This window comes from Eretmochelys imbricata, chromosome 2, assembly GCF_965152235.1.
Source record: "Eretmochelys imbricata isolate rEreImb1 chromosome 2, rEreImb1.hap1, whole genome shotgun sequence".
NCBI classification, from domain to species: Eukaryota; Metazoa; Chordata; order Testudines; family Cheloniidae; genus Eretmochelys; species Eretmochelys imbricata.
Window position 1 is genome coordinate 223,825,010 of NC_135573.1, and position 26,272 is coordinate 223,851,281.

General features: G+C 43.1%; 2 protein-coding genes across 3 annotated transcripts in view; both read left to right on the forward strand.

The window, feature by feature from the left end:
• PEX1 (peroxisomal biogenesis factor 1) overlaps positions 1 to 2,390 on the forward strand; it is a 54,614-nt gene extending 52,224 nt beyond the window's left edge. For both annotated transcript variants that reach the window (XM_077808102.1, XM_077808101.1), the window contains exons 23-24: positions 122 to 252; positions 2,088 to 2,390. In XM_077808102.1, coding sequence (XP_077664228.1) covers positions 122 to 252; positions 2,088 to 2,172 — 216 coding nt within the window. In that variant the 3' untranslated portion in view covers positions 2,173 to 2,390. The remainder of the gene's footprint in view (positions 1 to 121; positions 253 to 2,087) is intronic.
• A 13,040-nt stretch (positions 2,391 to 15,430) lies between these two features.
• LOC144259874 (1-aminocyclopropane-1-carboxylate synthase-like protein 1) overlaps positions 15,431 to 26,272 on the forward strand; it is a 32,539-nt gene continuing 21,697 nt past the window's right edge. The window contains exons 1-7 of the mRNA XM_077808104.1: positions 15,431 to 15,577; positions 17,242 to 17,301; positions 19,849 to 19,919; positions 21,624 to 21,693; positions 22,921 to 22,987; positions 24,471 to 24,568; positions 25,833 to 25,910. Coding sequence (XP_077664230.1) covers positions 15,431 to 15,577; positions 17,242 to 17,301; positions 19,849 to 19,919; positions 21,624 to 21,693; positions 22,921 to 22,987; positions 24,471 to 24,568; positions 25,833 to 25,910 — 591 coding nt within the window. The remainder of the gene's footprint in view (positions 15,578 to 17,241; positions 17,302 to 19,848; positions 19,920 to 21,623; positions 21,694 to 22,920; positions 22,988 to 24,470; positions 24,569 to 25,832; positions 25,911 to 26,272) is intronic.

The following is a 26,272-nucleotide window of genomic DNA, read 5'->3' on the forward strand; positions in this document are numbered from 1 at the left end:
TGTCTGGAGATAAGTTGAGTACTGTGTGTGTAGTACATTTGAGATAAATATACTTTAGAATAATACTGACACATGTTGGAAAAGATCCGAAAGTTATTGCTATTTATTTTCTCTTTTCAAGGAGGATGTTGCCCCTAGCCAATCAGGATTAACCAAGAACACTTTAATTATTAGTCAGTCCCACCTAATGACTGCACTTGAGGACACAAGGCCATCTGTAAGTCAAGATGACTGGAAGAATTTTGTTGAACTGTAAGTAGTAAATTATGTTATTAAATTTGTACAGAGTTGTTGTTTTTGAATTTCATGCATGAACATTACATTTAGTTCAATCTTTCAAGACTTGTTTAATATCAGTGTTTTGTAAAATAACTGAATTATATTATAAATTATAAAATCCCCACAGCAAAGTTAATCTTTTCAGCACTTCAGAACTATTAAACATTAATAAAATTAAATATGCATAAGGGAAGCACAATTCACCAGTGTATGTGTGTTTGAAGATTTGCATTATCTTCGCTGTTGTTTCTGCTTGTAGTTATTTTGATTGCATCTAGATATTAACTTGCTTAGATTTAGCTATTCCATTATTTAGACTATTTTATCTTATGGTTGATACCAATAATGCATGCTAGTGGATCATTCTTACTTCAGCTACATAATTGTCTACATAAATCCCACTATCGATAAAGGAAGTTACCTATTTACCTGAAGGGGACAACTGACCCTTAGAAAATGAAGGTAATTATGCACCTGATCCAAAGACCACTGAAGATGATGGAAACAATCCCATTTCTATCAATGGGCTTTGGGTCAGACCCAGTTTCTACTGTAAGTACTATCTACAGTAGCTACAAGAATAATTAAAAAATCTTCAATTAACTTAATCTATCTTTTTCATACGAATAGAACACGCTTCAGTATATTTCAGAAGCTCCATGTTATAACTCAGTTTTCTCAATTAGATTCCAAGTTACAGCTACATTATGTATAACTATATTGCTTTCTATAGCACCAAGAGATTCTTGGATCCCTGAGATCACGTGTTACATGAGCAAAATGTTAAATTTCTTTGCTCATGAAAGTATAAAACATTCACATTTTTAGTTGTATTCATATTTTTGTTTGCAAAGTAAAACCTTAAATAATTTAACATGCAATTGAATTCTAATGTTTCAGAATACGCAAGTAGTATTTTAAATATTTTAGAATCATCCTGCATCTATACCAGACAAGCAGTGGTTTCAGCTGCTTGTTACAGCAAGTAAGTCAGGTGTTTTGGTTTGGGAGGTGGTATTTTTGTCTCTACATTTTTTGTTCTTTTGAGTTTAATAACTTTTTAAAAATGAGGAAAAATACAGAGAGAAAAGGAGCAGTTAATCTGAGGCAGAAGTTCTATAACAATTTTTAATGTTTTAATCTGCATTTACTATATTTGCATCCATTGACATGGATATCATTGCTAAGTTAGACCTAATTTCATAGTGACCTGAGAAAGTTGAAACTGGGAGGGGGGAGTTGGGTGGTCTTGTGGGACTTTTTTGTTTTGTTTTGGGTCTGGTTGAAGAGGTGTTAAGTTCAGACCCTTTTGGTGGGCTGCCCTAACACTGTACTTTGATCCCTGAGTTGATTATCTCTTAGAGAATAAACTCAGGGTCACTGCTTTTCAGAGCTTGGGAGTATAAGAATTTCCTCTCACAATCTAATGGGAAATTCAGATGGATTTGGAATTACAGTAACTGAAATCTGTTGATCTAGCTAAGGATTCTGTGTAACATACATTTTGTTCTAGTAATCTTATATATCTGCAGTGTTAATACAGAGGAAGAATGTCCCATCCTGTAGCAAAAATTATTGGAAGGGACTTTATAGGTAGAAATCTTTCATTAATGTGAATCTATGACCACTCATAGTTTGTTCCTAACATTGTATAAAGAGGGTATTCTCTAAAATGTACAACTCGTGCGTTATTCATAGTCACACACACCTGGTTTGGTCTTCATTGGCATTGATGTGTAACTAATGAGCATTTTGAAAAGAATGATGGCATCTTATACTTATATGCTATTATTTATTTTTGTTTCTAGCTATGAGAATTTTCAGCATCCCAAGAAGAGGAAAGGGCAGAATGGAGCAACTTTCAGACCAGGACAAAAAGTGACTTTAGCGTAATAATTTTTCATGAGATTGTAATCACTAAATTGTAGCTTTAAATGTTAGATGTTTAAATTATAAGATCAGAATAAGTTTTATATTCATATGGGTTTATTACTGCAGTGACTGAACGACAGGCTTCTTTGAAATTAATTTTAAGTGCTGTAAAATTATTTGACATTTTATTTTGGAAAAATGTGTCTTCCTACAAATTGGTATTAAACATTTTGAGACAACATTGGTTACAATGTGTCTAATTGCTTATCTGCCAATGAAGTCCAGATTTTGAACTTATCATTGTGCAGTTTTTGGAAGGAATTGATGGTTTTATCAAGCTGTCTTCTTCCTCACAACAAATATATGGTGTTTTCTTCACAGCTGTTATACAGTTGTATATCTATAGTTGTAATGAAAACCAAATGGCATCTTAAGGTAGATTTACCAAAATTCTGTGTTCAGGAGAAGCATGGTATTTATACAACTTATATGGATAAATTTTAGTAACTAACAACAGTGGAAATATACAAATATATTGAGCTATGTATGTTATGGTCTTTATAAGTCTAAGGGGGAAACATTCTGCATGTTTATTGGTAGGTAAGTAGTCCAATATATTCTTTCAGATCAGCTATAGATGAATAGAATGAAAAACAAACCAAAATCTAAGTTTACCTTCTAAAGTAAGAAAATAGAGACAGGATAGATTTATTTTAAAAAAGTGAAAAGATGCTTTCATTTTCCAGCTAACTAATCTGAGAAAGCATTGAAATGCTAAATCTGAAGGGATGACCAAGTGGAGAACTGGGATATTGATAAGCATCAGAACATAGTAAATTGTCAGTAAAATGCTCTGTGGAGTCACCTTCATAGTCAGAGTATGTGTGTGTTTTTTTTTTTTTAAATAGCATATTGTATTTCAGTGTCAAATATTGTACTGACAATCTTAAAATGAAAGCAAGTCTGCATCAGGCTCCACACTGAGATCCCCTTTCACTCTGCAGAATGAAACTACGATTACATACCATGGCTTGCAAAGCTTTCATGAAGACTTAACACTACATACTACTCTACTTCCTCCTCACTCTTTTTAATGAGGAAGTTAATAAATATAATAATGGTATTTTACTTCCTCTCTATCCTCCTCCATCCCCCACCCCAAAAATTCTCTGAGCAAGAGAGCAAGTAGACTGTTACCACCAATGTGCTGTACTAATACATGTAAAGATAGTTGAACCTTGATTGGGGCTGTGGGTAATACAGCCAGAGGTCACTATTAGCAATTAGCAGATATGAGATAATCTCTTCTTCACTAATCCTTCAATGATAACTAAAAACTAACAGATGGAATGAAGCATGTCTACAGACTATTTTATTCAGGTGTATGATTATGGTGTACAGGGGACATAAGAAACCCTTAGCCAGCCTGGGGAGAATTCCTCTGGTTCAGGCTCTCATACCAGTCATAGGTAAGGCTAAGATTTAGTCGCAAGTATTTTTAGTAAAAGTCATGGACAAGTCATGGGCAATAAACAAAAAGTCACGGCCCCTGACCTGTCCATGACTTTTACTAAAAATACCCCTCACTAAATCTTAGGTGCTAGGGGGAGAGGGGAGAAGTGCTCCCACTGATGCTTCTGCTCTGGGGGGGCGCTCTGAGGGACATTGCTGCTTCCAGGGGGGGCACTCTGAGCCCCGCCGCTGTTGGGGCGGCCTGGGCTCTGCTGATGCTACTGCTGGGGGGGCAGGGCCCCACTGCAGCTGCTCTGGGCATGGGGTGGCCTGAGGCCCCACAGATGTAGCTCCCAGACCATTGCTGCTCTCAGACCACTGCTCCGGGGCAGCATCCGGGACCAGCCACCTGGGGCTGCCCGAGCAGCAGCTGGCTCGGCTGGCCCCTGGCCGACCAGGTTGCTCGGGCGGCCCTGGAGTCAGCCGCACCGGCTGCTACAGAAGTCACAGAGGTCCTGGAAAGTCACAGAATCTGGGACTTCCATGACCTCTTTGAAAGACTCGCAGCCTTAGTCATAGGCTGCCCTGTGCAGGCCTTCTCACAAAACCTAGCATATGAGGTATGCCAGGAATAATTCTCAGCTGCTGTGGGTTGTGAAACTACCCACAGGCAACCCAGGAATGAGCCCATATTTTTTTAAATCATCTCTTAGCTGCTCTACTTTTCTCCAAGAGCCACACCAGCTCATGAACATAAAACTGGGGCATAGATTTGTTCATGTTCCCCTCTGTAGAAGTAAAATGGTGAACAAGGATGCCAGTTATGACAGTTGGGATGGTAGTGTTTGTGATGTGTTCATTAGAACTAGTCTGAGATCATGACACTAATTTCAAGTAGGCCACCAAAAGTCACTGGATAATAATGACATAATTAATCTATATTTGAACCACTGAGCTAAAGATGAAAGGGTCTGTGCCTCAATACTAATCCCTTATGTCACCCTGTGCCCCTGATGTGATATATAAAGCCGTGAAGTCAACTTTTTTTCTGGGTGCTTATTATAAACTGTAAAAGTTGACTGTAAAAGTTAGGTATCATTTCAATCCTCTGTTATCATCTGTCTTGTCAGCTGCAACTGAAATGTTCTCAATTGCCAGCCATTCTTTCTTAGTAGTTGATGGGTATCTGAAGAAACAAGAGCTAAATACAGACAAGGTTAGGTAAGTGCAAGGGGTTGTTTTGTTTTGTTTTGCTTCCTGGAAGCAAAACAGTTAGGGAAATGGTGTTTTGCATTGGATTTTTCAGTTAAGTCAGCACAAGATTTCCAATATGATCCCCCAAAAAAGAGAGCCATTGAACCAAATCCTGCATAGAATTCTTTGCCGGAGTAACACTGTCTGATTTTAGGAGAGGGTGGATTCTGGGAGTGGTTTAGAATCTCTAATTTATTTCTTTTACAGAATATTGATGATCTTAGCAGTACGGGAATCTATCATTCAGCCAAGGACTGATCCTTCAATAACTAAAAACTAACAAATGGAATGAAGCATGTCTACAGACTGTTTTATTCAGCTGTATGATTATGGTGTACAGGGGACATAAGAAACCCTTAGCCAGCCTGGGGAGAATTCCTCTGGTTCCGGCACTGCATACCAGTCATAGGTAAGGCTAAGATTTAGTCACAAGTATTTTTAGTAAAAGTCATGGACAGCTCTTGGGCAATAAACAAAATGTCACGGCCCCTGACCTGTCCATGACTCTTACTAAAAATATCCCTAACTAACTCTTAGGTGCTGGCGGGAGGGGGCGCGGCACTCCCACTGATGCTTCTGCCTTGATCTGTTTCTAAAAAAAATAATTTTTCATATATAAAAACTGGTGTGAGAGATCAATTTTCTGTGGATCACAGCAGAATAGCTGTTTTGTTACACATGTACCTAAACCAGTAAGTACCAGTCTCCGCAAAAATTTGCAACAAACAATGGATAAAAGGCAGGTCTTGTTCCTGTCTGCAGTATAGTTCCAATGTCACCTTCTCCCCCATGTTCACTCTGCATTGGTCAAGAAACCTTTAGATGATTTTAGTTGATTCAAGCTATTTCTGTTTTTAAATTCTCTTCTGTTTTTGGAGGTTAATCAAGGACAGACAGCACTGCTATGTGTAAGAGATCCATCCCGTGCTGTGGTTATCTAATAGCCGCTAATCCCACGCTGCAGTTGTATAACATTTCCGAAGGAACTTCTAGGAAGTCACAGTAGCCTCCAAGTACTATGTAAAAAATATGTAACTAATACAACATGACCTTGTTTGGATAGTAGAGAGTTACAAGCCTCTTTGGTGCACAATATGGTTTTATTAGCTGCCAACAGCTCAGAAAAGTTACTCTTAGACAACTGCAGGGACAGAATTTCTCCAACATCCATTTGGATAGCAGTCAAAAAACACTCCAGTAATCTGCATATTAAAAATGGATCAAAGACATGGTGTTCTAACGTTAACAGAAGAAAATTTCCTTAGCAAAAAACAGGTAATTTTAAAAACAGAAGTAGTTTAAACCAGATGGAAAGTCTGTCTTCCATCCTGTGGCCTCCCAGGAGAATTACTAGTCTAAATGCAGTAGCGTGCACCCCTTGTCTCATACTGAGTGACACTAGCTCTCTTGATACTACTACTACTGTTCCCTTGCTCCATGCAGCACTGCCTGTGATAAACACTCCAAGCTTGCCTTGTCACATGTATGCTATTGTGCAGAACAGAGAAACAAGCACAAATCAAAGACAGTGCTGCAAGGGCGCCTCACTGGTACTGGAGAAGCAAAAGTCAGCAGCCCAGTCAGTACCAACATTAGCAGCAGAACACATTGCTGGACATTTTAACTTAAAGCCAACATCTTGTGACCCTCTAATGTCCATGAACCCTTGGGGAATTATTCCTGTCTATGCCTTCTTAAATCCTGGTAAACCCTCCTTGTAACTTCCATCACATTAAATTTTTCTCCTGGGCATGACAGTGTGACATTCCTCACGTATCCATCCTCCCCAGGCACACTGACAGACTCACACAAATACCTGTACCTACGTCCAGGGTGGATAAAAATCAATGATTTTTGTAAAAAAAAAAAAAATAAAAAAATAGGATTTTTTTCATTCAAATTGGATTTTTTTTTTATAAAAACACTTTTTGAGGGAAAAAACATATCTAAAGATAGTTTTAATTAAGATACATTATAGCTCAAAGATATCTCATCATGAAATTGGGATTATAAATTCTAATTCTATACTATGAGACAATATATTCATGTTATGTTTAAGAAAAGTTTTGTAAATGAGTTCCAATAGTTCATGAATTAGGGACCCAATCTTATGGTTCCAGGGGCTTCTGTATAGATTATTTAGGTTAATCTTTATCTACCCAATGGGACTCAGTGCTAAGTCTAGAAGATACCATCAGAGATGCTTAGTTTTGCAGTTCTCAAACTGTGGATGTGTGTATCGAGAAATAACATGCTTATTAACAGCAAAAATGTTTTAAATAAATAAATTAATATATAGAGGTGAGAAATAACAGACCTCAACCCTATTGTCCCTCTACAAATTTCTGTGCATGGAGTCAGTCCCTTGCCTCTCTCTAAACCTGCAAAGTTTCAAAAAGTTCAGTGAATAGAAGATTGTTGGGGGTGGAACAGATCTCGATAAGGAGAAGAACTCTGAAGATAAATGTGAGATGGGATGGACAGACAGTAGAAACAAAAGTGAAACTGTTTGAGCAACATATTCCAGAAGTCTTGAGATCTTTCTGAGTATAGCCTTCATTGATTTCAGATCTACCATACCATTCTCTCACTAAAAGGGAAAACCTATAATGGCAGCAGGCTGTAAAAGAGACCCAGTTTGGGGCTCATCTATCTCTGAGTTGTGAAGAATATGTATTAAGGTAATAACAACCAACAAGAATGCACTTTTATGTATCAGAGGCGTAGTTGTGTTTGTTTTTGTGGATACAGACTATGAGGAGTCTGGTGGCACCTTAAAGACTGTGAAAGTAGAATGAATTATACTGAAATTATAATTCATTAAAGAAATGCTACTTGAAGGGTTTGTTGAAATATAGTTGTGAGGAAGAGAAACATTAAGGAGTGTGAGACAGTGGGTCCTCAAACTAATTAACTTAGAGCTCTTACTGAGCTAGGAGATTGGTAAACGTTAGTATGCAAATAAGATATGTATGTATATTTGTCAGTTTCTCTTTCTTTTGTCTCTTATGTTAAATTGGCTTTGGCTAGCTGTATAAATAAGTTATCTTGAACCTCAGAGAGGGGCTCACATCTGAGTGCACTAGCAAAGCGCTTTGCTAGTAAATAGAATGGTCTGACAAATTATGTAAGTCCTGAATCTGACTTTGACAATTTGGAGGTTCCACGGAGATGGCAACCGTCTTCACTGGGGCCGTGTGACTCCTGACTGTTCTTAGGACGGCCGTGGCAAGCCGGCACCTGGGCATTTGGCCCGAGCGGTCCTCCACCAGAACGGAAGGGTGCATGACCACAGTGAAGTCTACGCCATCGAACCTGTTGGTTCCCACTCTGTTCTGGTAGGGATCCCGGGATCTGACATCAGGAATCTGGTCAGGTAATTATTTCTGTGTTTTGTCCAGACTGAGGACTATCTTGTCTCTGTGTCTATCTGTCCTTCCTGTGGTGTGTTTGAGTCTGGGCGCCATCTCCGTCTGGGGATCGGCTGACCAAAGGGTTCCTGTCCCCCCAGTCTGCGTGAGTGAAATCTGCACAATCGCAGCTGCACCGCGCCTTGGGTAAAACCCTTGGTGTGAAAGCAAGGGCGATTGAGGCAGTAGCCTGTGGGCTCCTTTTGTGTGTTGCACCGGGCATCGTTCTGACGAACCCGACTTTCCTTGTTGTGTGATTGGTGTGTGAAGTCCTCCTGTATGGGTAACCAGACGTCTAAGTCGAGACAGTTCCCTAAAGGAACGCCGACTCAGTTTATGTATTTTAGCAAGAATCCGGACTCCTGTAAATTTCTGGAAAAATGGTCTAGGCTAAGGGGGTCAGGTAGAGTGGCTACTACCACCACTACACTTCTGTCCCCAGAAGCCTTTACAGCTATTCTGAGGGAAAATGGGCCCTTTTCCCACAGAAATGGTCTATAAGGGACTGCTGCAGGCAGCCCGCAGAGAGAGAATCTGATCAAAATTGTTTGACTATTGGGTAATGTAATCAAAATCACTAAAGGATGTAAGGGGTTTCTATTGGAACTTAACTTGGCTGCTCCTGGTTGTGTCTAGTTGTACAAGATGGAAGTGTAATCGGGGTACAGTTGTGTAAAAGAGTAATCACAGTGCAAGGGATGTTAGGCAAAAGAGAATTTTGTGTGTGTGTATAGTGCTAAAATCTGAAGCTGTGTCTCAGCTATTACCTGAGAATAAATTTATAGCTTGGTACAGCAGAAAAGCTATTGCAAACATGGTCTGTTGCACAAGAGGGGAAACTGAGGTACACCACCTCATGAATTTCATAAATGACCAGTGAGTGGGGTAATTCACTAGCCTGACTATAGAACGGCCTGACTATAGAACAAAATAAGTACAGCCTGGAGGTAATTCTTCTGTTTTTCTGCAATTAGCAAGGAAATTTGTAAAAGAAAGTGGTATTATTATTAAGCAATAATCTGTCCCCACCAGGGGGGTGGAAATTGTTTCTTTTGTTTTTAGACTCTACAAGCAAGCTGGCGCCAGCGGAAGAATAACTCAGAATACCATGGATCTATGTTTTGTGTTGTTTGTCTGTGGTGTTTGTCTTGTTGCTAGCATTGTTGTGTTTTAATGAACAGAAAACCTCATGACATGGGTGGGGGATGGCTTCAAAGGGCTGACCTTGAGCGGGGGTGGGGGCAGATGTGTATGGGAATGCAAAAGGCTGACTCAGGAGAATCCCAAAATGCAGTGGCCAGTGTTAGGATCTTGGGACAAAGACCGAGTAGACGTCTTAAAAGACAAACTCAGCCAACCTAAAACTAAATTGGCAAAAGGAGAGGTTGATTGTTTCATGGAGTGGTGGGAAGAGGCAAATCATAGGTGGACAGAATCAAAACTTGCCTCTCTCAAAGATTCTGGCTTCTGTCCCACCAGATGCAACTCATTTTACTGTTGTTGATTGGTGCTCTGCTTTCTTTTCTGTCCTGGTTCACCCTGACTCCCAGTTCCTGTTTGCCTTTTCTTACAAGGGGCAACAGTACACATGGACCACACTGCCCCAGGCGTATACTGAAAGCCCGTCATATTTTTCCCAAGCATTAGCCCGAGACCTTGCTGACCTTGTTTTCCCGTCCAGGTCCACATTAGTCCAATATGTAGATGATCTACTCCTCTGTTCCCCTTCATTGTCTGCCTCTGAAACTGACTCTTTAGTGCTCCTTACTGCTCTAGCAAATAAGGGTCACAAAGCTTCTCGCTCTAAACTACAACTCTGTCAAGCTTCTGTCACATATCTTGGCCTTCTCCTCTCCCAGGGTTCCTGTGCACTTTCTCCCACCCGCGTCCAAGCTATCCTTAGCTTTCCCTGACCCCGCTCCCCACACCAGGTCCGGAAGTTTGTAGGCATGGCTGGATTTTGCAGACAATGGATTCCCCAATATGCCTCCCTTGCAAATCCTCTCCAGGAACTCACTCGATTCTCTGTGCCTGACCCCATGCCGTGGCCCCCTGAGGCCAATTCTGCCTTTGTTTCCCTCAAACAGGGTTTGGCTTCTGCCCCTGCCTTAGGGCTGCCTGACTATTCTAAGCCTTTTACCCTTTTCTGCCACGAACAATCTGGGTATGCACTTGGAGTTCTCACTCAGATGCATGGAGAAAAGAACCGCCCAGTGGCTTATTTCTCTGCCACTTTAGACCCTGTTGCCCAAGGCTTACCCCGCTGCCTGCGTGCTGTGGCTGCTGCAGCTCGCCTAGTCGAAATGTCTGATTCCCTTGTTCTCTGCTCTCCTCTTACCCTCCTGGTCCCTCACTGACCTCACCCTGCTCCAAGACTCTGCGCCAGAAACCGAGAAAGAATCCTGGGTTGCCCAAGGTTGCTCTCTACATCCCGATTCCTTTTGGTGCTCGCCTGCTGGCGCCTTTGTAGCCCCCTTTTCACTCTACCCATCTCTGGCCGCCCTGCTACACAGTGTTTCGCATGTCAGAAAGGAGGGGATGGTCTCTGCTGTAACTAAGACAGGATGGTGGCCCCCCCCCCATTTTAGCTCTTTTGCAGCCCGCCACTGTGCAGCCTGTACCATTTGCCAAAGCCATAATATTGGTAAACCTGTAAAAGCGGCCCAGCGGTTCCAGGGCCTGCCTCAAGCACCATTCTTGCACAAATGCCTAAGTGTCAACAATATGAATTTGTATTGGTTATGGTATGTTTATTCTCCGGTTGGATTGAAGCCTTTCCTTGTCGCAAGGCTGACTCACTGTCTGTTGCCAAATGTCTGTTAAATCATATTATGCCTGCCAAGGGAATTCCTGCTACTCTGTCCAGTGATCGGGGTACACATTTTACTGGACAACTTGTTCAACACCTGGACCATATAGTGCGTATCAAACACCTGTTGCACTGTCCCTACTACCCACAGAGTGCAGGTGCAGTTGAAAGACGAAATGGTGTACTTAAGAATAAGCTTGCTAAAATTTGTGACTGTACAGGATTAAGCTGGCCAGTAGCTTTACCATTAGCCCTTATGGACATGAGATCCACTCCATCCCAAAGGCATAAATTAAGTCCCTTTGAAATTGTTATGGGACGCCCTATGCGAGCTATGACTACCATTACTCCCGTTTCAGATTTGAACTTGACTCACAGTGTGCTCCTTCAGTATTGCAAGGGACTAATGCAAGCTGTAAGTCACTTCCATTCACAGGTTCGAGTCGCCTGGCCCACGGAACCCACCTCCGATGCTTGCCACAACCTCGAGCCAGGTGATTGGGTCTACGTACAGCACTGTCATCGAAAGCACGCCTTGGAGCCCCAGTGGAAGGGTCCTCATCAGGTACTGCTTACTACACAGACGGCTGTTAGACTATCTGGCATTGCAGCATGCATACATGCTTCACAGTGTAAGAAGGCATCATCCCCAGAGAACCAGTCATCACCTCAGGACAACGCAGAGTCAATTTTGACTCCAGAAGAAGACGTAGAGGAATAGTCTGCAATACCTTACAATCTACGCTCTCGTAAGGGTTGCCAGAAGCAGACGCTGTTCCTCGGCTGCTGGTATCTTACGGTCTGGGGAGACCACAATGACAATTATTTTATCCAGCAGCAGGTGTGGATAGCTCAGACCCTTAATATTTCTAATTGCTGGGTCTGCAGCCACATCCCAGCCCACTCTCAAACTGGTGTTCCTGTCCTGGCTATCGCACTCAAGCTCCCAGACCTCACTGGAGGGCCTCGTCCGTTTAACAAAATATGGAACAGCAATGACACTTGGGAAGCGGTGGGAATAAATGTATCTAAATGGATAAGTGTGGTGGAGGGAAAAGGTCATTGGTGTTGGGTGTGTAATGGGGGGGACAGGGCTGGATCTGGGGAAAAGCCGTTGCCTTCAGCATATTGTGGTCAATGGTGTATGGGATTATTCAAACAAAACTAAAAAGTGGTGGGCCGGATATGGAGATATGAATTTTTTCTCAACCTGGGACCAAACAGAGAAATCAATCTCATGTTCCCCCTACAGTAACCATAGTGAAAACAATACAGTCTTTCAATGTCATGCAAATAACACCACTCCTTGTAAGGAGAATTATCCTGTACCCTTTGGGGGATACTACTCCTCCTTTGCAAACACCTATATGACAAATGGGTGCAACCGACCCTTCCTGGCCTTAATAGGCCATCACTGGGTGTGTGGGACCAAGGCTTATACCGCACTACCAGCTAATTGGTCAGGAATCTGTTATCCTGCCCGACTCTTCCCACAATTCCGAGTGCTAGGAACCTTCCCTCGAACGCCTCCACAATTTCAGGCAAAAAAGAAGGGATTTAACAGTGCCCAATGGTATGTAAATAACATAACCCCTTAACCTGGGAACAGAGTAACAGCCGTGTTAGTCTGTATTCGCAAAAAGAAAAGGAGTACTTGTGGCACCTTAGAGACTAACCAATTTATTTGAGCATGAGCTTTCGTGAGCTACAGCTCACTTCATCGGATGCATACCGTGGAAACTGCAGCAGATATTATATACACACAGAGATCATGAAACAATACCTCCTCCCACCCCACTGTCCTGCTGGTAATAGCTTATCTAAAGTGATCATCAAGTTGGGTCATTTCCAGCACAAATCCAGGTTTTCTCACCCTCCACCCCCCTACACACAAACTCACTCTCCTGCTGGTAATAGCCCATCCAAAGTGACAACTCTCTTCACAATGTGCATGAGAAGAGAGTTGTCACTTTGGATGGGCTATTACCAGCAGGAGAGTGAGTTTGTGTGTAGGGGGGTGGAGGGTGAGAAAACCTGGATTTGTGCTGGAAATGGCCCAACTTGATGATCACTTTAGATAAGCTATTACCAGCAGGACAGTGGGGTGGGAGGAGGAATTGTTTCATGATCTCTGTGTGTATATAATATCTGCTGCAGTTTCAACGGTATGCATCCGATGAAGTGAGCTGTAGCTCACGAAAGCTCATGCTCAAATAAATTGGTTAGTCTCTAAGGTGCCACAAGTACTCCTTTTCTTTTTAACCTGGGAAGAGGCCATTGGCGGTTCCTTCATACCATTTGGGGGAGTAATACACCATGCAAAAAAGGCTCCTAAGGTTACAAGCAGTAGTTAAAATAATGGCAAATGAAACCGGACAAAGTTTAAGAGCCCTGTCCAAAGAAACAGGGGCAATCCGACAGATGGCCCTCCAAAACCGTCAGGCATTGGACATAGTGCTGATGGCAAAAGGAGGGACTTGTGCTGTCATTGGAAAAGACAGCTGTGTGTATATACCAGACAACACTAATGAGGTAATAGATTGTGCTAGCCACTTAGAACAAATCGCATATCTTCCCCAGGAAGAGCCAAGTTCTTTATGGAAGTGGCTAAGTAACCTTTTCAATTTTTCTGGCATAGGAAACTGGTTGTTTCAGGGAGCCCTAACTCTCCTGTTTGGAATCCTAATAATTTTTGTATGTTTTCAGTTACTTTCCTGTTGTATCCAAAATTGTGTCAGGCATGCTACACAGATAGCTGCCCCAAACCAGAGTGCTAATTTGATGATTTTAAATATCACTGATGAACAAAGAGATAAAGAATAATTGATCCACCTTTTAAGCCACTCATCTGTTCTGGAGGTACAGAGCACTTTTTCTAAGACTAGTAATAAGGATGATACTCAAGCCAAGGTCAAAGTATTAATTAAAAAGAATATTATGTTGTGGTCTATCTGAATCCTAGGGTTTTCTTCTCCATGTCAAAAATACCATTGTCTCAGCCCTATATTAGGTAAGATGCAGTCAGAAAAGTCTGCTCTGCACTTAGTATGCTTTACATAACCAATGCACAATTCAAATATTAACTAACTCAGGCATGGTCTACGCTAAAAAGTTAGGATGATCTAGCTTCTTCACTCAAGGGTGTAAAAAATCCAGTCTGGAATAATGCAGCTAGCCTACATGACCCCCCACTGTAGCAGGTCTAGAATTCTTCCCTGGACCTAGCTACTCCCTCTTCAGAGGTGGATTACCTATGCCCACGGGAGAACCGATCCCCTTCAGATAGGTCTACACTGAACCCCTAAAGTGGCACAGCTGCCGTTTTGAGTTCAGACACCCTAATTCTCACAGCACCTGGCTGAAATAAGTATTACAGTACTCCCATTTTGAAGAAGACAAAAGCAAAACAGAGATTGTGACTTAGAATATCAGGGTTGGAAAGGAGGTCATCTAGTCATCTTGCTCAAAGGGGAGCCAATCCCCAATTTTTGCCCCAGATCCCTAAATGGCCCCCCCCAAGGATTGAGCTCACAACCCTAAGTTTAGCAGGCCAATGCTCAAACCACTGATATCTCTCTCCCACCTATTTTGATTTTGCAAAAACTGTATCAAAACAGTGCACTTATTCCAAATGTGTGAATGAAAAAAGATTTCGTTATTTCCATACAAGTTTGAGTATAGACGAGCCCTTAGGGCAGGCAGCTCTGTCCTTCCTGTTTGTTGCATTAGCTCTGAAATGAGAATCTCTGTGAGGCGGGGCGAACGTCTCCCTAGCTGCACTGAAAGGCGGAAAGCACATTTCCTGTCCCTGTGAAATACTTATAATGCTGCGAAGTTCATTTAAAAGGCATTTCCAACGCCTGTATTTAATCTCCTAACATACCAGCTCAGAACCAACCCCCTGCGTTTTGCCCCAACACCATCTGGGCTTGACGCACGTACGGGACCAGCTCAGGACGCGGCCATCTGGGTGGGCCCGCCGGAGGAGAGGGACTGTGCCAGGGGGTCTGCGGCCTTCCGTGTCCCGACGGCGCGGGAGAGGCTCGGGGACAGGCCCTGGCACCCGGCGATGCTCAGCGTCTCCTCAGCTAGCCCAGGGCCGGGCCGCGGGAGGTCCCTAGAGGGCTCTGGCCTGCAGCTTCCGGAAAGCCGAAGGCAGGGCGGGAGACTGCGAGGGGTGGTCCTCACCTCAGGGCACCCTGGGCCGGGCGCTGTGAGGACTGGGGGCGGCTCCAGCTGACGGGGCGGGGCGGCTTGTCCCTCTCAGCATCCCGGCCTGAAAGGCGCCGCCTTCCCGCCGCCTCTGTCCCTTCTTCCTTTGTCTGGACGCCGGCAGGGCCGCTGTGGGCGCAGGATGAGCAGCGGCAGCGCAGGCGGCGATGGTCGGGCAGCGGCTCTCTCCGCCCGGGGCTCCCGCATCGCCAGCGGCGCCCGGGGCCTGCTGGACAAAGGCTTCGACTTGTACATCGCCGACCCCTTCGACCGGGACCGCAACCCGCGGGTGAGGGGAGCCGGCCGGGCACAGCCCCGCTTCCCGCGGGGGGGGATTGAGGAGTCCCGCAGGTTTGGGGGCGTCCGTCCCTCCGAGCGGGGAGAGGGCGAAGGGGCCCGCGACACGGGGATGGGCGCTGCGGAAGAGCGTTCCCCCCCTGGAGCCGGTGCCGGCAGACGGCAGGGGTCGTTAGGCGGTGGCTGGGGAAGCAGGCAGGGGGCGAGCCATCCATGGGAGCTGCTGACAGGGCCCCCGTCGCCCCGATGTCACAGCCCCGCACAGGGTTGTATGCCCCCCTGTGAGGCTGCAGTTCCCTTATCGCCCTTGCCCACACCGGGAACCGAGGCACCCCGGCTATGTTCACACCGCGGCGGGGGCGGGGGGAGAGGGAGTGACTTGCCCAAGGAGTAGGGCATTGAACACAGGGCACCAGAGTCCCAGGTTAGCAGCCTAAGCGCTGGAGCCTCCTTCCCGGCCACCTGTGGTGGTTGAGCGGGGCCGGGGAGGTCGGTGCTTAATCTGTGCCAGGCTCAGCCCTGGACCCGCTAGGGTTGGTAGTTCATAGTCCCGGCACCTCGGGGCTTGCCACGTCTGTTCTGAAAGGGAAAAAATAATATTTGAGCCCTGGCACCTGTTTCGTTACAAATTAAGCACTGTGTGTAGGGTTCCTCGCGATTCCTAAAGCCGGGCTTTAAAACGGCCCTCTGTGAACTGGGCTGCTGCAGGGTGACTAGAGTACAGACGCAAGGCGGGAGGGAGCGGGAGAGCGAGACGCATTGTTGTTGCTGTTCGCTGTGGATGGTGCGGCTGAGCCAGTCTGGGCACGGTGGTTCAAACTGGTTTGTGCCAGTAATACTATGATGACGTTATTCGCTGCCCCGAAATCACCCTAACAAGGAGGTGCTGCTGCTGCTCCTGCCTTTCCCTCTGCTCCCTCTCTGTTTGCATCGTGTCAGAAGAACATGAGCGTGTCTGCTGCACCGTTGCATAATGAGACCACTTCCCTGCCCCAGCAACCAATGTTATGTATTGTTTGGTGTTATATTCCGTCAGGATTAGGAATAATCAGTGTTCTATATTGTGAGAGCATTCATTTGCTAGCGCATAGATGGATGCCAGCAAACAATTCCAGCTCCTTTGATTCCATTTCCAGAGGCTAGTGGTTTTTCTGGTACAAACAAGGTTTCTTGTTGTCCAGAGCAGAGTGAATTGTGTCAGGCTATTGGCACAGTTGTCAGCCGCAAACAATCAAAAACAGAATGTTAACTTAAAAATCATGAGAGCTTAAAAAATAAAATGTAGGGTTCTCTTTATTTGCTTCCTAGTTTTTGAGCCTTTATGAGTAACATTTTCAAGCTTTTCTCCACAACTAGGAGAACTAGAAACTTAGTTTAATTTTAAATGAAACTGAGATTCTCACATAATCACCTGGCTTCAGGAGTTGAGGCTTTAAGAAAAGCACCAAATATCCCAAGGCTTATGATAAAATAGCCTGTCACAGTTATTCTCAACTCTGGCAATCTTTCATACTGGACTCTGGCTAACAGGTTTGGGCCACTGAGTTGGAGATATGGTAGTAAATGTTTCAGGCCCTTCCTATAAAGACAAAGGGAATCCAAACTGGATTATTTTTAGATGACCTCAGTTGTTTAATACCTGTCATTTTCTTTCAGGGCATTTTGAATTTGGGAACAAGCGAGAACAAACTTTGCTATGATTTAATACAGGAAAGAGTAAGTGGATATGAATAATTTGGAATTATGGATTTTGACCTATAGAATGGTATTGCAGCTGTCAGTTGAATTTTAATAATGGTGTGGTGTTTTACAGATGAATAATTTAGAACAGAATAAATAATGCCTTTAATTATCTCTAGCTAATTGATAGCATTATGATAAACAACTTTTTTAAACAACCATGCTTTATACTTAATATTTGTATAGTCAGATACACTTAGCAAAGTAATATAACAATGAAAAGTGTGGCTCTGGCTGAGGGCCAAAACCATTTTCTTTTAAATTTGCCTAAGCAACATCATTCAGATTTTTAAAAAATGTTCAATCCAAAGTGTTCATTTATGTTTAGATAGAAATAATTTAAAGTACTCTTCTCATTTAATCCAAAAAAAATTGTTTGGAGATTATTTTTTTATGAGAGAAATTACTGAGTACTCTATCATGTGGTTTGATTCTCTCCTGGGGGAGCCAAAACTCTTACCTAGAATGGAAAGCATTCTTTATGTTGGAATTATGTATTGATTTTAAGCAAAACTATTTTTAAAAAGTAAGTAATTTTCTGTATACCAGTCCAGATTTCAGGCTGCAGTGCTGCATAAAGGCAATTTCTATTATCTGAAAAATGATAATATAAAAATGGCACCTTTTTAAGTGAGAAAGTAACTTTTAAAAAAAAGTTTGTTAGCCCTGCTTAGCTAGCACAGCTATGGAAAAATAAACTAGATTTTATTTTGGGTCACACAGCAGCAAAATTAATTTTCAATTGTAGTGCCAGCTTGTGCTTTCATTTAGACTTGTTCACCCATACTAAAAGTCACTGAAATTGCACGGATGCAATTTGTTCTGCAGAATCTTTATTACTGATGTCAGTGCTTGATTTGTAGATCTCAAGGTGTGTTGGCAGGCCTGACCATTTGGGAGAGGAAATATTTTTTTAATAACATGAAATCTGTGCAAATTTTAGCTATACGTAGTTGACCCAGTAAATATGGAACTGCACATTGTCTTTATTAGTCACTTTTCAGACTAGATTCACATTTTAAAATACAAAAATCTAACCCAGTTGCTTCAGCTATTTCTTAACTGTACCAGGTAAAATTATTGTCTCCTTCCCAACCAACTGAGAAGCTAAGTTATGCACCATAGGCGCTGACTTCCCCTTTAGCTCGGGAGTGCTTGACTCCACTCAGACCCCACCCCCACTCCATCCCTTCCCCCAAGTCCCTGCCCACCACAACTCTTCCTGCTCTGCTCCCATCCCGCTCTCCCCACCTCCTCCCCCAAGCGCACCCCCTCCCTGCTCCTCCTCCTCTCTCCCGAAGGTTCCTACGCACTGCGAAACAGCTGTTCGCAGCAGGTGGGAGATACTGGGAGAAAGGGGGAGATGTTGGTCAGCAGGGCAGGCAGGAGGCGCTGAGAGGGAGGGGGAGTAGCTGGTCTGCAGGGCCACCAGCAGGCGGGAGGCGCTGGGAGGAAGTGGGGAGCTTGGCTGCCGGTGTGTGCTGCTGAACAGCACCTGCTAATTTTTCTGTGTGGGAGCTCCAGCCTTGGAGCACCCACGGAGTCGACACCTATGGGGGCGCCCCTCCCCCAGCCCCAACTCAGCCCCAAACCTGTCGCAGCTTGGGGAGGGGCGGCCTGAAGCAAGCCCCGGCCTGGATTGGCTGGGGGTGGGGCGCCTATCACATGGCCCCAGCCCAGGTGCTGCAGAGGGAAGAGAGAGCTGGGTGGAGTCCTCTCTCCCCGCCTTAGCCCCGGAGCACCCTCCTGCACCCCAAACCCCTCATTCCTGGCCCCACCCCAGAACCCACACCCCCAGCCAGAACCCTCACCCTATTTGCCCCAAACCCTCTCCCCCAGCCCTGAGCCCCTCATCCCCAACCCACCCCAGAGCCCGCACCCCCAGCTGGATCCCTCATACCCCTCACCCCAACCCTCTGCCCCAGCTCTGAGCACCCTCCCACACTCCAAACCCCTCAGCCCCACCCCCACCACATGAATTTTGTTATGTGCACCAATATGAAAGTGATGTGTCACACATCACCTCCATATTGGTGCACATAACAAAATTCATTCTGCACATGTGTGGGAAAAATTAGAGGGAACACTGCTGAGAAGGTAATTTTAAACACAATTGACCTTTCATTTTTAAAATAATGCTGCACCTCCTGTAAATATTAAAAGAAAATGGTGGAGATTTTGGTGTGTATTCAAACAGTAATTATAGAATCTCTGAGATTAGTACTAGTATATTTTCACGCAGCAATGTGTTGGATTTAACCAGGACAGGACAATCCATAAATAACTTTTTGCTGATCTGAAGAAACTGCTGATGAGCATCTTACAAATAAAGAGATGGAAGTTTAAACTGGGAAGATGGATGTAACTCTGGAATATTAAGATTTTCCATCTCCCCATTGTTACAGAATGGTATTATGTAACTACATAGATTGTCATGTGGTTCAGTAGAACACAAACTCATAGGTAAGAATACGTTTTTCTACAGTATGTTTTTTACGTCTTTCTGTTTTTTTATGTTAACAGCTCACAAGACCTGACATGAACTATCTGGAACCTCAACTTTTGCAATATTCTGATGCACAAGGCATTGAAAGGTATGAAGTCATTAAAATATTGTCTCTTTTTCAAAATTTGGTGTGGTTTCATTTAATCTACAAACCCAGGGGTTTATACCCAGTTTAATATTAGCTGCTTGCTCTGAAGATGTTTTTCTGTTTTCTGTTGGTTTTCAAGAGTTACTTTCCTATTTTTTTTCCAGCTCCTCTGACCTTTACCCTACCGCCTCCCCCCCAAAAAAGCATGACACCTTGCATATAGGCAGGGGAGAATGCTGTGGAGGTCCTTTCACAGCTAGTATCAGTAATTCTCACAGGCAAACTCTGGCAGTGAACAGTTAAGCTATAACTCTGTGTTCTTCAGAGACAGAATCAGGGTGAATGCTGATCCTGTAAATATCAATGGGAATTTTGCCATTGACTTAGGTGGGGTCCGCCTGAGAATATAATCTTGATTTAATCAGATTTCACTGATTTTTGTTGCACCACTTCTTGGGTTCCTTCCAAAAACAGGTCCCAACAGTGGAGTGGGTGCAAAGATGTATCTGCTTTTTCTAGTTATTTTTTCATACAGTTATCATAGTTCTGGGGTGGCCAAACATACTGACCCTCCAAGCCACATACAATAATCTTCAAAAGTTCAAGAGCCCAGTGTGCCTGCTTAGGGTTCAGGGCTTCAGCCCTGCAGCAAGGTGATGGGGCTAGGGCTTTCTGCCCTGTAGGGAGAGAGGTCTTGGTGTTTCAGCCCTATGGCAGGCACCCCCCTCCTGCTGAAGCCCCTAGCACCAGCGTGTATGCCCCATGGGGCTGAAGCCCTGAACCACTGCAGGGCTGAAGCCCCGAGACCAGCAGTTCTCAACCTGTGACCACATGCAGCCCAATTAGCACAGAGCTGCAGCCCAGATGTGTGCTATAAGAATTCAAAATTTGCTGCTCTGGTCTGGCAGGGGGCGGGGCTGGCTGAGGGTGCGAGAGCATAAGGCAGCCTGCAGGAGCGCTTCTGCCAGCAGGGGGCTGGCGAGTACTGCAGGGGGCGGGAGAGTGGGTGTCTGGGCAGGTTGTGTGTGTGGGGGGGAATTCTCGGCAGTGAGGGAGTGAGGTGCTGGAAACTAGGGGTTTGTGGGAATGCTGCAGCACCCCCAGGTTTTAGGTGGGACTCTGCTCTTGGCCCGGTTCCTCTGGTCCTGGTTGCTAGCCTGTGCCCAGTGCTCCACTCCTAGCTGCCTGGCCCCATGCCCATGGCTCAACTCCTGGCCCCGCTCTGTGGAGGGGTCTCTGGGTAGGCGAGGGGGTGCTGGGCATAGGGAACTGTGGGGCAGTTTTTTGCGGCGGGAAGAGGGGTGCTTAAGATGAACTTTAACGGTAAAAGAGCCACATGAGGCTCATGAGCCACAGTTTGGCTTCCCCTGTCATAATTGATCCACATTTATTAAAATTCTGCACCAGACAGTTTTAGTGGGAAAGAGCCTATCCAAAGCAACCTAGGCTGTGGAAGCTACAGTTGCTGGTTGTCCTTCACACCAGCCTGTTTGTTTTGGCCTACTGCATGTCTCCACCTCAAGTCCTGTAACAAGCCAGACATCTTCAGAGACTGAACTTAGTGGAACCCAAATTTGTCCATCTTTCATGAGAGTAAAAGTGTATCATGCATTTGTCCTATTCTAGATAAAGCCTATTTTATGTATTTTGATCTTTTTGTAAGAAGAATTATGTAATGCAAAGTGTTTTAATTTTGTATTTCAGCTTCAGAGAAGAAATTGCCAAATTTCTCACTGAGTATGCCAAAGCTCCAAAAGCACTGAATCCAGAGCATGTAAGAAATGAGTGCTTCATCTCTGCATCTTGCTTTTTTTAGCTATAGATATTTTCTGTACAGATTTGCTTATCTTTTAGAAGGTATTATAAAAGCATTTCCAGGAGTCTTATCAAATTTAAAATGTTCTGGATTGCAAACAACACGTGAAACTAGTTACAAACCCACTTAGTATGAAGAACTTATGCTGTTGTTCTTTGACCCTTAACTGATCTTAAATCCATGAAGTTCTAGGGCCCACTTGCTCCAGATTTATGTTGTAGGGAGGAGCTATACCCATGAGGAGGAAAACTGCAGGTTGGGTTCTGAAAGGGTTAGGGAGTTATGGCTGTATTCTTCCCACCCCCTTTACTGCCATGGAAAAACTGTGTGTGTGGAGACTATGAATTGGGTAGGAGGGAAGCAATTATGTCTCCCCAAATCATTTGCATAGGTTCCAAATTTAGAGTAATAGCTTGTGTACTTATGTATAACAAAATGAGCGCTAAAATTCTTCCAGCGGTTATTGTGTAAAACTCTCATTGACTTCAGCTGGGAGCGGCATATGCACAGTAACAAGATATGGCTGCTAAAAGCTTCATTTACTTCTGGGCTCTGATATTGTAAGCAACAATATATCAAGACTTTTCTATCCACCTCTGGATAGTAGGTGTGTAGCACTCTTGAGGCCTCAGTTAATCTGCCTCCAGGTGCTGGGAGCTAGAAGGAGCTTTCTATATCTTCACCTCTTTCTTTCTCACACACACCACCATTGAGCCTCTGGACTGTTGGAAAGGAGGCATTATTGCAGGACTGCACATTTTGGGAAAAACTTTCAACAGATAGTGGTTATAAATCTTTCCACTAAACCCAACTTTAGGTCTCAGTGTTGCCGCTCGTGTGTGATGTGCATGCAGGTTCAATTTAGAAGGCTGTTGACTTTTTTTAAACCAATAGTGCAAACCATCTTTTTTTTTTAGTTTATTTTCAAAATATTACAAATTGTGAAGCTGGGGTTTACAATGAAATGCATTAAAAAACCTTAACTGTAGAAGCATGACCAGCTTGGATATTATATAAAACACTTTAGTTTGCAAGATCACAATCTTGCTTTACAATAATGGTTGCTTTTTAATAAAGTTCTTATCAAATCCAATTCTTGCATATTCTTTAGTTTTCTAAGTATTACATTCTAACCAGCCACAAAGGTGTTGGTAATTCTGTTGATATAATGTTTACTTGTTTCAGATAGTTGTTATGAGTGGCTGTTGTGCTGTCTTTGCTACCCTTTCAACTGTGTTATGTGATCCTGGAGGTAAGCTTAAAAATAAATGTTCTTAATCTGAAAGCATTATATATACAAAAAAAAAATGAAATTCACCTGTAGTTTAATGAATGTATGTCATCCACAGTGGCAGTAACCTAGCTATTTATTGTATTTATATTAAAAGGGATAAAAGACACCTATCCAAGGCTCTAGGTGCCCTGACGTATGAATTACAAAAATCCCAGCAGCATTAAAATAATAATTCCAATAGAAATCCAACTAGCCACCTACAGAGATTCGTTTTCACCACTTCATTATTACAGAAAGCATATCCTTAGTCCTCTCCAAAATCCCTGTCAAAGATCTCTTTCAGCGTGCCTGGAAGGTCACCAAATCTGGGCAGTTTTGGATAATGGGAGGGAGTGAATTCCAGAGTCTCAGTGCCCTCACAGTGAACACCATGCCAGCCTCCTCCTCTCTATTATAGTGAGAGCACCCCTCTCAGGCACCTATAAGATGTAAACTTTGGGGACAAGCACTGTTGCTGAATGTTCTGAAAACGTATGGAAATGTAAGTTTTCAGTGTTAAAAGCAAAGGTAGTATACAGATTAATCAAAATGGCAAGCGTTACTTCTAGACTTTGTTTACATGAACCACAGAAAATATTGACTGCAAATGATAAATATAGATATAAATTAAATAAGGATATGAATAGGCTACCCTGGAAATACTGCAGTACGTAGGAATAAGTAGGATGCAAGGAAAAGAAGATCTACTTATATCATTGCAGCACCTAAATGAGGATGGGGAGAAGGAGGAGGGAATGCAAATCTTGGAGTCAAGCCAGTGGCCATGTGTATGTTTCAAACTACTGGTTGTAAAGTTCTGAATGTAGAACATCATGACAGAAATAAAAGCTTAAATAATAAGGGAGTTGCATGGAAGGAGCTACCTTAAAAGATGGAAAAGAAAGAACATCCATTTGAAAAGGAAGTGACTGTATTGTATCTGACAATATACAACTATGGTGCTTGGATACTACAGTGAATGGTGCAGTATAAAAACCTATATACTGTATAAAAGATCAAATGGCATTATAACATGGGGGATGCTGGCAGCTGAGTATAATACAGAAAAAGTAACTAAGATTTACAGCATTTACCTGAAGAAAAGATGGCAACAGTTGACCATTAACAAAATGATAATTTAAGAACACACTAGTCATATGCCAGTTTTGATATTAAAGAAACACCCAGTGGGTCAGGTCACCTTCAACTCATGCTTCATAAGTGATTGCCAAAATAGAAATTGAACTAAAAATGCAACGAAAAAAACAAAGTGACTCAGCAAATGGAACGAATTGCTTTATGCTGGGTATCAGTAGCCATTCACTTTAGTGTGCAAAGTAGATGGTGAGAGTAGATTGGATATATATCTCTTGGAAACAACAGAGTCAGTCTGTTAATGTATAGTGAAGTAATTGATAATGGGAATGTTTAATGTTACCTCTTATTTGCATTTTTGGTTTAGATGGGTACCTTATTCCTACTCCATATTATGGTGGAATAAATTCAAAAACCTGGCTGTATGGTGGAATACAACCTGTCCATGTGCCTTTGTTTAGTGAGGTAAAACTTCAGTTTATTAAAGACTGTATTATATGTGAGCACAAAAATGTATGTTAAAGAATTTGATTGACAGTTTCACAGGGAGCATCAAAGCAACAAAAGACCACAGATTAAAGCAGGCATGGAAACTGAATTAGCCTCTCATCTTTTGATGTTTGGAGTGTTGTTGTAGCCATGTTGGTCCAGGATATTCAAAAGACAAGATGCGTGAGGTCTTATTTTATTTAACCAGCTTGTGTTGGTAAAAGAGACAAACTTTTGAGCTTACATATAGCTCTTCTTCAGTTCTGGGCTCTGTGTAAACTCAAAAGTTTGTCTCTTTCACCAGCAGAAACTGGTTCAATAAAACATATGACCTCACCCACCTAGACTCTCATCTTTAGAGGAAGACTGTCTTGTTCAGGTTGCAGCATATTGGTTGGATGGCGTGATCAACTTCAACTGTCTATACAGTACCTGCTCTGTTTACATGCAGAATAAGTTTTGCAGAACTGGCTGTTCACCTTTCACAAGTGTTAAATTCGTTGTGTAAATGTTTATTTTCTCTAGCCCTGGAATATGTATTTCTCTCTCGAGTTATACATTTTGGTTCACTGTGGGAAGGCGAGAGCAGTCTGGGATAAAGATAACATTTAAAAACAAAATTATTGATGTGTGGACAGGATTATTCTTGGGTTATGAATTTGGAGATGGACCTTGGTTTTGTTCCAGTAGCTTGTTTTTCCTCCTTCCTACTTGCACCATTGTTTTTGAAAACTTGCTTTGTATATGCTATTCAGCAGTCACACTTAGGGTATGTCTATGCTGCAATTAGACAATCACAGTTGGCCCGCAGCTCACATGGCAGGACTGTTTAATTGCGGTGTGGAGGTTCATGGTCAGGTTGCAGTCTGAGCTCTGGGACCCTTCTACCTCACAGGGTTCTAGAACCCAGGCTGCAGCCCAAGTCTGAATGTCTATACTGCAGTTAGACAGCCCCTTAGTCTGAGCCCCGCAAGCCTGAATCAGCTGGCATGGGCAAAACAGGGGCTTTTAATTGGAGTGTAGACATATCCTTAGAAGGTAAGGGGAGCAATAGTAACTATAGTCAGATATTGCTTTCTTCCAGAAATCACTTCTGCAAATACATATCAGATACATCCCTCTCCTCTTTAAAGCTCCCTTCCATTTAGACTGGATTATTTTAGAAACTTTAACTACTATTATATTTGCATTATTTGGAAATGATTCCTTAACTGTTTTTTGTCGGTTTTGTCTTGCACAGGTGACTGATGAAGAAAGTCACCCTTTTCAATTAACAGTTGAAAAATTAGAGGCTGCCCTACAGAGAGCTAAAGAACAGGTAGGAATGGTATTAACTGATCTCCAGCTGTCTGTTTTCCCTAAGTACAATGTAAATAACTCAGTTTTGCTCAACATTGGAATGTTATTTTATCTGGCTTAAAACCCAACTGCTTAAAAGTATTACAGGCATGTGCACAACTCTGGCAACAAAAAAGACTTACATTTCCCATATAAACCAGACAATGTGATAATGTATTGAGTCTGCATCATACTACTTTGTACAGAATGAATCTTAAAATGTATGTTTTTGTAGACTTAGTTTTTCATTCACTGGGCTTACAGAAGTTTGGAGTGTAGTAAAGGCAACACATTCAGGTCTTTAAGAAGAGTAAAAGCATTACTTGAGTGGTCTGTTCAATT